Below are 14,064 nucleotides of genomic sequence, written 5' to 3'. Positions count from 1 at the left end.
TCTTACTCTCGTTGAGGGTGAGGACATTTTGGCTCAGCCAGGATTTCATCTCTGTTAAGCAGTCCTTCAACTGCTGTAGTTGGCATTTTGATTGAGAGGCAGATAGATCTGTACATCATCGGCGTAACAATGCAAGGGGATATTATGTTGTGTAACAATTGAACCTAGGGGCAGTATGTACAATAGGAAGAGGATGGGGCCCAGGATCGAGCCTTGGGGAACCCCACAGGTAAGAGGGGCTTTGGCAGAGGAGAAGACATCCAACTGCACTGAGAGGCTACGGTCCGTCAGGTAGGACCTGAACCATGCAAGGGCAGAGCCTGTGATGCCTGCGGACTGTTCAAACCGTGACAACAGGATGCTGTGATCCATAGTGTCAAAGGCAGCAGTCAGGTCTAACAGCGCCAGGACAGCTGGGCAGCCTGAGTCGGCGGCTCGGGGCAGATCATTGAAAACTCTTAAAGGGCTGTTTCAGTGCTATGCATGGGTTTAAAGCCAGACTGAAACTTTTCATGGATGCCATGCGTGGTTAAAAAAGACTGCAGCTGGGCGTAGACTACTCGCTCCAAGGCTTTAGATAAAAAGGGTAGCTGTGAGATGGGCCTGAGATTTGCGAGAATGGAGGGTCGAGATTTTTCTTTTGAAGTAGTGGCTTAACCACGGCATGTTTGAAGGCAGCTGGGACACACCCTGAGCTAAGAGAGGTGTTTACAAGCAATAAAACACTTGCTCCAACTGATTCAAAAACATCTCTAAGGAGGCGAGAGGGAATGCTGTCTGAGGTGCAGTTTGTCGGCCGCAGGTGCTTGACTACATCCGAGAGAGAAGAGAGGGATGCAGGCTCAAAGTGGGCGAGGACAGCAGGGCACGGAAAGGGAGCAGGATCTGGGGTAGCACTAGGCTAGCCTTAGAGCAAACATTTAAGAAATGTTGATCACTTGTGTAAAACAGTCACTAAAATATGCTTTTGGACAGACACACACATGCACACGCACACACACACACACACACCACACACACACCACACACCACACACACACACACACACACACACACACACACACCTGAGCACATCATCTCCCCAGGCTAACAACCGATAACACATTCAGACGAGGGAAGTTGTAAAGTCCTTTAAGACTCATCCCTGCACCACCACACCACCTCTGAACTAACGCACACATCCCATGGGACACTTCAGATCAGCTTCGCACTACAATGGAAACATAGAAACTGAAAAGCTATTTTCGAAGTAAACGGGTCTGTCATCAGCTGGGTGAGGCTGGTGCATGTCTGGAGGAAGAAACAGAAGTATTTACATAGCGAGCGTTCCTCTCATACTTCCAGGTTCTGTACATATGCAGATAGCATCGAGGAGTACCGCACCCTCAGCCGCCTCTGAGATCTGACCTGGGATCAGCTGCACATTCACAGGCATTACATCAAGTAGGCCTACACAGTCACGTTTATTGCACATGGAGGGTGATTAAGGGGTATGAGTTTCAGGAGTTTAGTGCAATGATGGCTCAATGTGTGTGTGTGTGTGTGTGTGTGTGTGTGTGTGTGTGTGTGTGTGTGTGGTGTGTGTGTGTGTGTGTGTGTGTGTGTGTGTGTGTGTGTGTGTGTGTGTGTGTGTGTGTGTGTGTGTGTGTGTGTCAGAGGAATGCTGCACAACGAGTCGCTCAGAGTCCGAAGAAACCGGATTATCATCAGAACCAGAAGAGTCCTCTCCTAAATATAATATTGTATCATAATTTATTATAAAGGTTTAATTATATTATTGTTATTATTCTTTATGATAATCTTTCTATTTATTTTTATTTATTTTCCACTTATTAGTTTGATAATTATGTGTGTGTGTGTGTGTGTGTGTGTGTGTGTGTGTGTGTGTGTGGTGTGTGTGTGTGTGTGTGTGTGTGTGTGTCATCACAACCTGGATCCAAAGAGAGCTGCTATTAAAGGGACTGTCTCCATGCAGTGGTGGAAGTGGTGTCCGATCTTTAACTTAAATTAAAGTAATACTTCATCTGCTAATATTCCAGATGTTTGCACTAAGTGTTTGGAGGAGAAATGAACTTTACCTCATGTCTTTGCGAGTGTCCAAAAGTTCAAATATTCTGCTAAGATGTTAGAGACATCGAAGTCCCTTTTAGCGGGAAACTTAATGCACTTGCATCCAAAGGACTTCAAAACGAAGCCAAACGTCTGGACTTCGAGCCACGAGGCTGTCGCTCTGTGTGGGGAACATGTGGGTGCTCCATCAGTGAAGATTTGGGGAACTTCCGGGTAGTGTTGGTCTACACCAGGGGTGCCCAACCAGTCGATCGATCGCGCCTCATCGCGGGGAGATTCCCAGTCGATCGCGAGATGTGTCTAAAAATAGAACAACACTATTCTGTTTTATCGTTAATGTCCTTTAACATAATCTTCCTGTGCCAGAATAATGTACTTGAACGCATCAAAGCTTTGTGATTGGCCGGCGTGACCCCATGTGTCGGGGCGTGGCTTGTGGGCAGTGGGCACTAGTTCGCTGATGTTGTCCGTGGCAACAGGAGGGACAGTCCGCACACACACAAGACCGCAATTATGGCAGAAGCAAAAAAGCCCAAAATATATAATTTCCACTCCGAGTGGGAGGTGATTCATTTTTTTATTTATTCCAATTCAAAGTCCATCTGTCTCTCGTCTGCAATGCGAGCGTGGCTTTATCGAAGAAGGGTCATTTAGGAGCGGCATTTCAAAACAGTGCACAAACGCGACGAGACGGAATTCCCTCCTGATTCTGCCCTACGCTCCAAAAGGGGAGGGGCCTGAGAGGACAGCTAAAGGGGAGGGGCCTAAAAGGACAGCTAAATGCACAGCAGTCAATTTTCACCAGGCCCAAAACAAGAGCAAGGCTGCTCCAGAGCATCTCATCGTGTCAGTCACGTTCTTGCGAAACACATGACGTCTTTCAAAGACGGCGAAGTTGTGAAAGAAGCATTCCTGGAGGCTGCGACGCGCTTTTGGGGGACAGTAAAAATAACTAGCATTTCAAAAGGTTTTTGATATAATACAAACTCAAGTGAGATACCGTTATTATTAATCAGCTGTACGTTTTAGTTTGAACTTATTCATTATAATTATTGTACAAAATGGTATAAGAATGCAAACATTCAGATCTGTTCTGTTTAAATTGATTATAGTCTATTATCAATTCAGGTTAAGAAGCTAGTGTTGCTCGCATCCTATTTTAAAGGTATTTCTTTTTATAATCTACTCAAATGCAACAAAAAAAGGGTTTGATTCCATTAATGTTGTCTCTCTTTTATTGGCAGCAGATTCCTGAGTAGCTTCAGATCTGAGTTGTCTTATTAGTAAGCCTAATTTATACTTTTGTAGCAACACTATTTTTATATAATGGCAAAGAAAGAGTCTTTTCTTTTGTCCCTGTGTCACATGTGGCAGCACTGTTCAATGCTTCTTGAAAACATTACCCACTGTAGTGACGTGTGAATACACTCTGTATCAACAACACTGTTGTGTAGCTTCAGTTAAATACTTGTATGTGTGCAGATTAGAAAGAGGTGAGATAAAGGATCTGCAGTATTTTATGAAGTATTCATCGAACAAAGGTCAGTTTTATACAAGTAGTGTGTATTCACCTGGTAGTCGGCTGTCAGTAATGGCTACGCCTCTCTATTTGGACTGGTAGATCTCGGCAGACTGGCTCTCGGTTCAAAAACGGTTGGGCACCCCTGGGCTACACAGACTGACAGACATCGCTAAGGGCAACCAGCAGGACTTTGTTCAGAAGGAAGCGTATGAACATTATGAGGGACGGGAATGTGGGCTCTGAAAGGAAATTAGGAATATTTTCTAATTAATTTGTTTTATGTGTAAGCCATTTTAGTATAGTGCAAGTTAGGGTGTGTGTGTGTGTGAGTGTGTAAGTACATTTGTTTGTTCAAATAGTGAAACCAAAAATGTTTCAATACTTTGCCACAAGGGAAAGGGCTGCTATCCCAATACCTAAAGCAATCAAGTATTAGCATCAAATTAGGCTTAGATACTTTTATTGAATTATCAGCATGCATTCGTGTGTTACTCCTTCGTATTGCAGATGGAAAAGGTGGAGCTTTAATACTGCCAGGTATCTTAATTGCAGTCATAATTTAGATGTTTTAATGGTGGGAATAATTGGTATAATACTAACTAAAAATGTCAAATAAATGTAGTTGTATAAATGTGTATAAAGTGGAAGTACACAAGTGAAGTATAAGTACCTCATGCATTCAAATAATTTGTATTGCCTAAAGGTCAATTTTTAGTCTCTAAAAATATGAAGATATCTAGTGTTTCAGTTTTATATCAACTTAAGAGTTAACATCTTTTGGTTTTAAAATAACCAAATGTTGTATCGAGGCTCACTTGGAAGTGATTACGCGTGTGTAATATGACACCTGGTGGACAGTGAAGGTAGTACCAGGGATTTAATGATATAAGGAGACAACCATATACAGGCTATGGAGAGCAGGGCCGTGGAGAACTTAAGACAAAAAAAGCAGCAATAAATTACTTTCTTTCAAGTGTGTGCGTTTTACTGCAAGAACTGAGGAGGCATGGGGTACCCACATAAATAAAGTAAATTAAATCGAGTATAAATATGTTAATTTAACCTCCATGTTTTATTGCTTAAGGAACCCTGGGAACTTGTAAGTGATTAGCATAGACCTGTGGGGTCAAACTCAAATACACAGTGGGCCAGAATCTAAAAATGGGTACTAGTCGAGGGCCGGACTGGTTCAATGTTTATTGCTAAACTTATTGAAATGAACTTATTGCACATATTAAAACTGGAACTAACAAAGCTTAAATTATTGCCTAAAAACATTTATTATTTAATGTTTAGTTGCATTCATTTCTTATGGCTCTATCTGCAGCTTTTCCAGAGTAATTTCTTATGAGTACATTTTTCCACAGGCCAACAACAGCTTCAACAAAACTATCTCCCTCAAAGAACCAAACATGCCCTGTTGTCTCGAGAGAGAAAGTGCAGAAGGAAACATCCATTACTCAGTGTGCTGCTCTGATGCTAGTTCAGATACTTGACTTCTCATCTTGGGTGCAAGGTCATCAATGATTGGGCTCAGGCTCTGAGCGGAGGAGACCCTCAGGATGGAGTGAAGGTGTGTGTGCAATATACCGGCGGGCCAGATCTAATAGGAATTAGAAATTATCCTGTGGGTTGAAATTAAACCCACCACGGGCCTGATTTGGCCCCCAGGCCTTGAGTTAACGTCAGACTGTGTATATATATATAAATTAAGGTGATTATGCATGTGTAGTTTGACACCTGGTGGACAGTGAAGGTAGTACCAGTGACTTGCCACCTGGTGGACAGTGAAGGTAGTACCAGTGACTTGACACCTGGTGGACAGTGAAGGTAGTACCAGTGGCTTGCCACCTGGTGGACAGTGAAGGTAGTACCAGTGACTTGCCACCTGGTGGACACTAGTGAAGGTAGTACCAGTGACTTGCCACCTGGTGGACAGTGAAGGTAGTACCAGTGACTTGCCACCTGGTGGACAGTGAAGGTAGTACCAGTGACTTGCCACCTGGTGGACACTAGTGAAGGTAGTACCAGTGACTTGCCACCTGGTGGACACTAGTGAAGGTAGTACCAGTGGCTTGCCACCTGGTGGACAGTGACGGTAGTACCAGTGGCTTGCCACCTGGTGGACAGTGACGGTAGTACCAGTGGCTCAATGCTATAGGGAGACATTGTAACTAGCAGAAAACAACACAGAAACAGCAAATCTCTTTTTATGTTTTATTTTTGAAAGATCATGCAGTGCACTTCCAAGTTAGGAGCTTAACATCACTTTCAGGATACAAGAAAAAACCAATACATTTTGTAATTACCAAATACAAAACAAAGCTAAACATTACTGAGGAATGTAACAAATTAAATAGTAATAGGGGGAAAGAAACGTGTGCAACACCACTAACGCTGCACTGCAGATCTTAAAAAGGCTCGATAAGAGGTTGATGTCGTCTGTAACCCTGTCGTGGAAATACAAAAAAAATGTGGATCAAGTGTGGCGAACTTAAAAGACAAAAAAAGCAATAAATTACTTTCTTTCAAGTGTGCTATTTTACTGCGAGAATTGAGGAGGCATGGGGTACGGCACCAGCGGTGGGGGGTGCTGCTGAGGAGGAGCCTGGTTCTGGGGGAAGGGGAAGGGGGGGTGCCCGGCTAGTTGTGGGGCTTTAGCTAGGAAGGGCTGTGCCTGGAAGTTCTGGCCACCGAAGGCTCCGGGCGGGGTGTTAAAGTTGGACTGTCCGTTTCCGTTGTACCCGGCTCCTCCTCCTACTCCGCCGCTGTAGCCGTTAGCCGCGGGGGCGCCGCCACCACCGCTAACGCTGCTGCCGTTTCCTCCATAGCCGCCGTTCTGTGTACTGCTGCTGCTGCCGCCGCCGCCAAAAGGTTTGCTTGGTCCGTTGTCGTATCCTCTGCTACCGCTATCCCGGTCCCTAAAACTGCCAAAGTCACGTCTCCCAGAATACCTATCCCGCCGGTCGTCCCTGTAATCACCACCTCGACCGCCCCTTGAACGACCCCCCCCTGCAGGGAGAGAGAGAAAGAACAGGAGATTTAAGAAAGAGACAGCCATTTTGTTTTCAAACACATGTGGCTTTCAAATATTTGTTGGTGGTTGAATTGTCCCAAAAATATCAGGTCCCATGTTTGTTTCCAATTTCCTTAGACTGTAATTAAACATTTTACTTATGTGCCATAACGTTGCTTACGTGCAACTAGAGAAAGTGTTATGAGAGTTAGGCATTTCTTTGTGACACTAATCTGATTAAAGATTACTGACGAGTGAGTAAACAGGTTTATTTGTTCCGGTCTTTGCGGCACAAAGTTGTCCATTGTTTTCGGGCATCCCTGTTTCCTAAAGCCGGGTCAATCTTAGCGTCCACTGGATTATACTCAGTCACTCAGACAGACAGGCATAGTGGCGGGAGGCTGACGTTTCTTAAGCTATTAAATATGTTTGAAGGGTGACTTGATATACTTGTAAGTATAATTTAAAATAAAGCAGATCTATGTCAAACATTACAAGTCTACTGGATGAAGAGCATTTCAGTTTGTGAAGCATTAAACGCAAGTAGTATCTATGCGCACTTTTAGTTCAATTAAGTTTTCAGAACCAGCTATTGCTTTGGGACAATTTGACCAGAAATAGTGAAATAGAAGTGAATAAAAAGCCCCTCGAAAGTCCCAGAGCAAAGAGCAGCAGAAAGAGAGTGGCTGCACTTCACAGCACAGTTTCTGTATCTCACCAATTGGATTTACCTCCTCTGTCTTCCGCCATCTGGAGGAGCTTGGGGTTGATGGCCTGGTTGGCTTCGCGGAGCACAGCGATGAGATCACTGGCCTGGCGCATGTTGTTCGGAGTGAAGAAGGTGTAGGCCGTGCCTGTCTTTTGGCTACGAGCCGTTCTGCCAATGCGGTGGATATAGTCCTCAGAGTTGTTGGGGTAGTCAAAGTTGATGACAAATTTCACATCTTCCACATCTGTAAGATTGTGTTGCGGTGTGGCATAAAGGAAAAGCAGGACAGCACACAAAGAGACGTGTGCCAGCGCCACCACAACAACCAGATCGAAAACAAAAAGTTAGTGGAGGTCATGAGGTAGAGAAACGGCTGGCTAATATCCACAAAGCTTAGTAAAAAAACTCTTTGGGGAGACTACGGTGGGAAAAGAGAACCGATGCACACTCCATTGGCTTCCAATCCAGTGGGATAATAACATAAAACCCCTCCCCCTCACTGGCAGACCACCCTCAGAAAGAATGGATCAGAAGTCTTACCATTTTCTGGAGTATGCATTCACTAGTCCATTCCCATTGCAGCACACGCCCAAAACACTGACTCATTACTGCCCCCTACTGTGCCTGAACTGGCACTACAGCAAGGTCCCATCTCTAAAGCACACTGCCGAGTCTGTTGATCTGAACCAATTTGCAGGATGCCTACAAACAGTGCATCCAAAGCTTTTTTCCAGACCCAGTGTTCTCATAATGTCTCTCGTTGGCAGGTCTCGACATGACTTTGAAAACGCAGACGAGGGAGGAGTGTGAGCTTGGATTTTGTCCAAGTGTGTCCAACAACGAGCATGTCCCACTGTCACCAAAAGCGCCAGTAGTAAGCCATGTCATTTACAGAGGTGAAGAGGTATGATATCGATCTGACAGAACTGCTCTTCGAAAGTTTTTTTTAAGAAACTTGCAACGTTAAAATCGCCACCCATGCTTTACAACGAGTCTACGCAACAGAAAGCACCTTCCAAATGACTCAAACAGCTTGCGATGCACAGTACATGCAAGACAATAGGAGACAGTGTAGCTGGGCTTTGAGCTGGGACGGTTACAGAGCCTGGGTGTGTGAAGCAGTCCAAACCATTGCCAGAGAACAGACGAGCTTTATGGGGGCGGAACTGTGCCCTCAACTCGCCCACCCCGTTTTTAGGCAGGCCAGCGCGTTATTATATGCGGCTCTTTTGGCCTGGTCACCTCTGTGTCTATCTGCACGACTGGGAGACCCGCGCCTCGCCAGTCAGGACACCTCCAAGAATCCTCCTTCCCCCTCTGGAGAACCTGGGCTTGTCATGCCAAGGCCCTGCCACACAGACTGCGCCTTCAGGTCAGGGGAGAAACTCAGAGAGAAGCAGAAGGAGTTACAGAAAGCAAACACTTTCCTCTCGTTTTTAAAAATGCATTAAAAAGTGGACGAGTGTTCAGGGAGGATACTGACCTAAACCCCTGGAGGCAACATCGGTGGCAATGAGAATCGGAGCCTTTCCGTATTTGAACTCTGAAAAAGACAGAAAATGTAATTCAGACGATGTTTTATTGTATATTCTACAGTTATTTGATGAAGTCGATGAGGCGGTCGCTTACCATTGAGAACCCAGTCTCTCTCTTGCTGGCTTTTATCTCCATGGATTCCCATACCAGGCCATCTAAACACAAAGAGGGTTTCATCGTTAGTCCATGCAGGAACAAGTCGGTAAAACAGAGGCAATGAGAGAGAGGGAGAGAGATATGGGAGAGTAGGCAACCCTTGCATAGGTGGGGCTTTTTACCCGGCGAGGTGGTTCTTGAAGTATCTTTACAATTACATTTTTTTTTTATCATTTCATATTCCAGCTATTCCTCAAAAAACATGTCATTCAAATTTATATTTTAAGAAATTGTAGTTTTTGCATTACTACCCCGTCATATTAGGGTAGGGTTGCCAGAAACTGACCATGATCAAAATCGATTATTCGGCAGCCCTGGCGATTATGGAGACTGTATCGAATAATCGCTGGCATCCCATATTAGGGTCCATCACTCGTGCAGCTAAGGGCTACGTGTTTTCATTTCCAACACTTACCCATCCTTCCTCATCCTCCTGGTGAGATCATCACAACGCCTCTTGGTCTCCACGAAGATGATGGTCTTGTTCTCCTTCTCGCTCATGATTTCCTCGAGCAGGCGGATCAGTCTGAAACAAAGACAGCGGCTCGGTCAGCACCAACGTATCAGAGTCATACAAACACGGCCAATGTTTCCTTTGCATTTTAACACGGGTTTTAGCATCTCTCACTACTTCCTAAATGCATGCAGTGGCTAAGAATAGTAACCACTTGTTCAGTTTGTCTCATCGCTGATTGAGATTAGTCAGCCACTGTGTCGCTGCCATCTCACCCACAGCGATGGGTTGATATTCCCTTCTAACGACAACTCACCCTGTCACTGTTTAGACATAGCAAGCGCTTTTTGGAAGGGTGATCCAAACGATTTATAGGTAAGTAAGGTAAGTAAGTAGGCAAGCAAATTTAGCAAAGTAAGAAATGGCACCAAATAGCTGGATCATGTCTTTGGAAGTAGTGACTGATATGAGATCTGAACCAGCACCAACTAATCACGAGATAATAACGGGGCCTTTATTGTGTCCACCGTGACTCACTTGTTTTCCTTCTCTCCGTCGTTGCAGACGTCCACGATCTGCAGGATGTTGTGGTTGGCACTGAGCTGCAGCGCTCCGACGTTGATCTGGACGTACTCCTTCAGGAAGTCTTCTGCCAGCTGGCGGACCTCTTTGGGCCAAGTAGCACTCCACATGAGAGTCTGCCGGTCGGGCTGCGAGAAAACAGACATTTAGTACAACGTTTCCATAACAAAGATTCATCTCCCACGTAGCGCTTCTCTTGGATAACTGGACATCTATATTCTTTAACTAGATACAGTTTGTCTCATCACTGATTGAGATTAGTCAGCCACTGTGTCGCTGCCATCTCACCCACAGCGATGGGTTAATATTCCCTTCCAACGACAACTCACCCTGTCACTGTTTAGACAAAGAAAGCGCTTTTTAGAAGGGTGTTCCAAATTATTAACTTCTAAAACTAGCTATAAATATATTTATAGAGAGAGTGAAGGACAAAGAGAGAAAGGGGGAGAGCGAGCCCCATTAACTGAGTTTCAAATGGAAGATCCCCATAGGCCCCGCCCACTCGATACCCTACTTCCAGGTCTCCTAAACTTACCCGGATTTGGTCGACGATCTTTCTGATCTGTGGCTCGAAGCCCATGTCCAGCATTCTGTCGGCTTCGTCCAGGACGAGGTAAGTGCAACGGCGGAGGTTTGTCTTTCCGGACTCGAGGAAGTCGATGAACCTGCCAGGAGTGGCGATGCAAATCTCCACGCCTACAATGAGAAGAGTAACCATGAGAACGGCATTTTTTTAAACATACATTTTTTTTCTGGCTCGACAAAGATCGTGGCTGAGGGACTTCTACATACTGCCAAGCCACTATAGAGGTTCCTTGGTCAGTTTGTTGAGGTAACCCCTGTTAAGATGTCATGTATATGAAGTATTTTTCTTTTATATGCCTAGTCATTCGAGATTTTGCTTATAGTTTATGATATTTCGGTAAACTAAAAAACCAGTTTCTTTAAACCACTCCCATTGCCTTATCCCTGACAATTAGAAACACATTTTTTTGTATTATTAGATTGAAAACTACACAATACCTCTTTCCAGGTCACGGATCTGGGGTCCTTTCGGGGCGCCTCCATAGATACATGTGGACTTCAGACGTGAAGCTCTGCCGTATTCTGCTGCCACCTGTTGTACCTGCTGAGCCAGCTCACGTGTCGGGGCTAGCACCAAGCACTGTAGAGGGAAAATAACTTTAAGCATGCTTCAACAAAAAAAAAAATTCAGAGATGTACCCTGAGGCTACTTGTTTAATTTGTCTCATCGCTGATTGAGATTAGTCAGCCACTGTGTCGCTGCCATCTCACCCACAGCGATGGGTTAATATTCCCTTCTAACGACAACTCACCCTGTCACTGTTTAGACATAGCAAGCGCTTTTTGGAAGGGTGATCCAAACGATTTATAGGTAACTAGCATGGGAAGTTCTGGGAATACTCACAATGGGTCCGTCTCCACGCTCCAGGAAAGGCTGGTGGTTGATGTGGACAATTGAAGGCAACAAATACTGTGGAGAAAAATACACAACAGTCACTACTATGAGCTAAACAAGTGTTAACAGTCATAGAGATTTACTATCTGAATATTAAACTTACAGAAAGAGTCTTGCCAGAGCCAGTCTGTGCAATGCCGACCATATCCTTTCCACTGAGAGCCAGAGGCCAGCCCTGAGCCTGGATGGGTGTTGGTTCAGTCCAGCCCGCTTTGTTGATCACATCCATCACATAGGCTGGAGAAAAGGAAAATAAATAAAAAATTAATATATGCAAACATTTCTGACATGCACCACAACTTTCTAAGCATCTCATATGTATTTAGACTTCAGATAAGATGTATTTTATTCATCCCAAAATTGATTTATTGCGGCATCTCTTAAGGCTTTGGACAAGATTTAAAAAATAAAATATTTATGCTTAACAGAAAATATATATTTATAGCGTATGTAGAATAAAGAGTGTACAACATAAAGATGATAGAATACACTAACTCACTAAAGTACAAATTGTTTAGGTGGATTGAAATGAAAAATGTTGGTGTCCCATAAGTAAAATAAAAAAATATGAAAATGGGTTTATTGTATACTTACATGGGAAGCTGGCTTCGTGGAAATTAGCAATAGGATTTGGGCAATCTCTCCCCTTAATGGTAATGATTTTGGTCCGTCTGTATGTTTCAACTTCAGCCTGCAAGGAAAAAAACGCATGTTGTTCAGTGATCGTTGCATAACCTGAACACGTGCAGGAGGGAGTTATGTCACACTGCATTGCATGGACCGAACCACACTGACTACATACCGGGTTCCTGCGGGTGACATCGGGATGCTGTTGGTAGAAGTTCTTCTCAAACTTGGGGAGCTCATCCATGTTCCATTGTTTCTTCCTCAGCCTTTCTCCGGGGTTTCCGAACTTCCCTCCACCGCCTCCACCTCCGCGACCACCACCGCCGCCGAAGCGAGGGGGTCCTCCGCCACCTCCGTACCTGTAAACACATCCGCCGTTTTAGTCACACATATAGTCCGTTTACAGCAAGTGAACAAAGACTGGTCTTAACTGCGTCATTCTGTGGGAAATGTAAAGCTGTCATATACTTTTCAACCAGTAGAGGAACAATGGAAAAAAACAGCCGGCATTTTGTGAACGCTTTCATTGCTGCCACATGGCGGAAAAAAGCCGACTATCTGCCTCAAACCGGCGTTTTAAAAAGAAATCTTTGTTAAATAAGACCTCGTCTGGGGATTGTAGTGTCATGTAGTCCAATATATTATAACATCCTCTTCACATTGTACATTTTATAATAATATGTAATATACCCCATTCCGTACGCATTTCATATAAATAAAATCTTACTTTAGTAATGTGATGGCTGTAATTTGGCCTTTCGTTTTCCAGTTTGAGATGTTTAAATGTATATATGTGCTACTCATCATTTTGCAAATTATATGTAATGCTTGAACACAATGCTGTACATTTCCCCCCATTTGGGATCAATAAAGTATATCTTATTAAAGAGTTAGCTTAGCCACCGTGATGCTAAAGGAAGCTAATGCCGGGACACGAGGCCACAACTAGGCCTCTGGCCAAAGACAACAGGCCCCGGCGCGGGCCGCACGAGGAAATAAAGCCAACCAACCAACGGTTTTTTCAAATTAGAAAAACGCCGGTTATAAGAAACACATCAAATATAAACGGTTTCCTTTCATATTGACTGGAAAATAAACCATATATCGTTTTATTTGATACCGTTTTTCCAGTTTTAAAAAAAGTGTTATGTCATCTATTTCCACCGACCACACGAGGCCGAAACTCGCCTAAAACATCCGAAATAAAAAGGTACTTACCCTCTGTCTCTATCCCTGCCGCGGTCTCTGTCTGAATATCCAGGCATTTTGTAAACAAGTGGTATAAATAAAAAAGTTAAATACCCTTCAATGTGGATTTTTCCACCGACTAAAGAAAACCTGACCGGCAGTGGTGCTGTAATGCCGGTAATGTAAAAATAAGAGCCGGTACTTATAGCTAGAGGAAGTACCCTCTCGATGTATTCATCCGCCTACCGGTTTTCATTTGTCAGCTTCGACCGACAGACAACATAGACCCCAAACTGAGTAGTGAAACTGTGTTTTAGATTAAATGTAAGCATAGAAAATCAAATATCGATCCTTATCTCTTCAATTAATATATTTTATGAATTATACTACTGGTAGAATAATCTAAATGGCTTTTATTTCAAAAATCACACACAACAGCGTTTATGTAACATCAGATAAAAACACGAACAGATCCAAAACGGTACATAGACGTTGAAACGTTGCATAAATGTTGATAACGTTTATTTTGTATTTCTCTTAATTCTGTTTGTCGGTGTTCCTTTTTGATACATTGAGAAATTATGGTTTCAACAATTGTCTGCGGATGGTTATGTACGAGAGAGAGAGATAGAGACATAAAGTGGTAGTCCGGCTCTGACTCGCATCCGATCTATTTACGGTAAGTGACGTCACCAGGACCAACCCAAACATAAAGATACCCTTT

The 14,064-nt window shown here is 43.9% G+C and overlaps 1 protein-coding gene and 1 non-coding gene across 3 annotated transcripts; both read right to left on the bottom strand.

Moving 5' to 3' along the window:
* Positions 1 to 5,795: 5,795 nt before the first annotated feature.
* On the bottom strand, positions 5,796 to 13,512 carry LOC117441113 (probable ATP-dependent RNA helicase DDX5). Of its 2 annotated transcripts, none has more exons than XM_034077314.2 (13): positions 13,371 to 13,512; positions 12,328 to 12,511; positions 12,120 to 12,216; positions 11,629 to 11,762; positions 11,475 to 11,540; positions 11,069 to 11,210; positions 10,581 to 10,741; positions 10,001 to 10,173; positions 9,425 to 9,535; positions 8,947 to 9,008; positions 8,801 to 8,860; positions 7,340 to 7,561; positions 5,796 to 6,604 (listed from the first exon to the last, which is right to left on the bottom strand). In XM_034077314.2, the coding sequence occupies exons 1-13, from the start codon at positions 13,415 to 13,417 to the stop codon at positions 6,135 to 6,137; spliced, it is 1,929 nt and encodes a 642-aa protein (XP_033933205.1). In that variant the 5' UTR covers positions 13,418 to 13,512; the 3' UTR covers positions 5,796 to 6,134. The 2 variants fall into 2 exon arrangements, with proteins under 2 accessions (XP_033933205.1, XP_033933206.1); XM_034077315.2 differs by having other exon boundaries at positions 6,482 to 6,604; positions 7,327 to 7,561.
* Positions 6,879 to 7,006, bottom strand: LOC117441114 (small nucleolar RNA SNORA65). The gene has a single exon (XR_004551367.1). It is a non-coding gene; the product is annotated as a small nucleolar RNA SNORA65 (small nucleolar RNA).
* Positions 13,513 to 14,064: the final 552 nt, after the last annotated feature.

Source organism: Pseudochaenichthys georgianus, unplaced genomic scaffold (genome assembly GCF_902827115.2).
Source record: "Pseudochaenichthys georgianus unplaced genomic scaffold, fPseGeo1.2 scaffold_1493_arrow_ctg1, whole genome shotgun sequence".
Lineage (NCBI taxonomy): Eukaryota > Metazoa > Chordata > Actinopteri > Perciformes > Channichthyidae > Pseudochaenichthys > Pseudochaenichthys georgianus.
Note: the sequence above shows the minus strand (reverse complement) of the source record. Positions and strands in the feature narration are given on the sequence as shown.

Coding starts and splice junctions, on each gene's coding strand:
- LOC117441113 (XM_034077314.2), bottom strand. CDS start 13,417: ATGCCTGGATATTCAGACAGAGACCGCGGCAGGGATAGAGACAGAGG. Junction 12,217..12,327: donor ATGTCACCCGCAGGAACCCG/GTATGTAGTCAG, acceptor TTTTCCTTGCAG/GCTGAAGTTGAAACATACAG. Junction 10,742..11,068: donor GATCCGTGACCTGGAAAGAG/GTATTGTGTAGT, acceptor TTCTCATTGTAG/GCGTGGAGATTTGCATCGCC.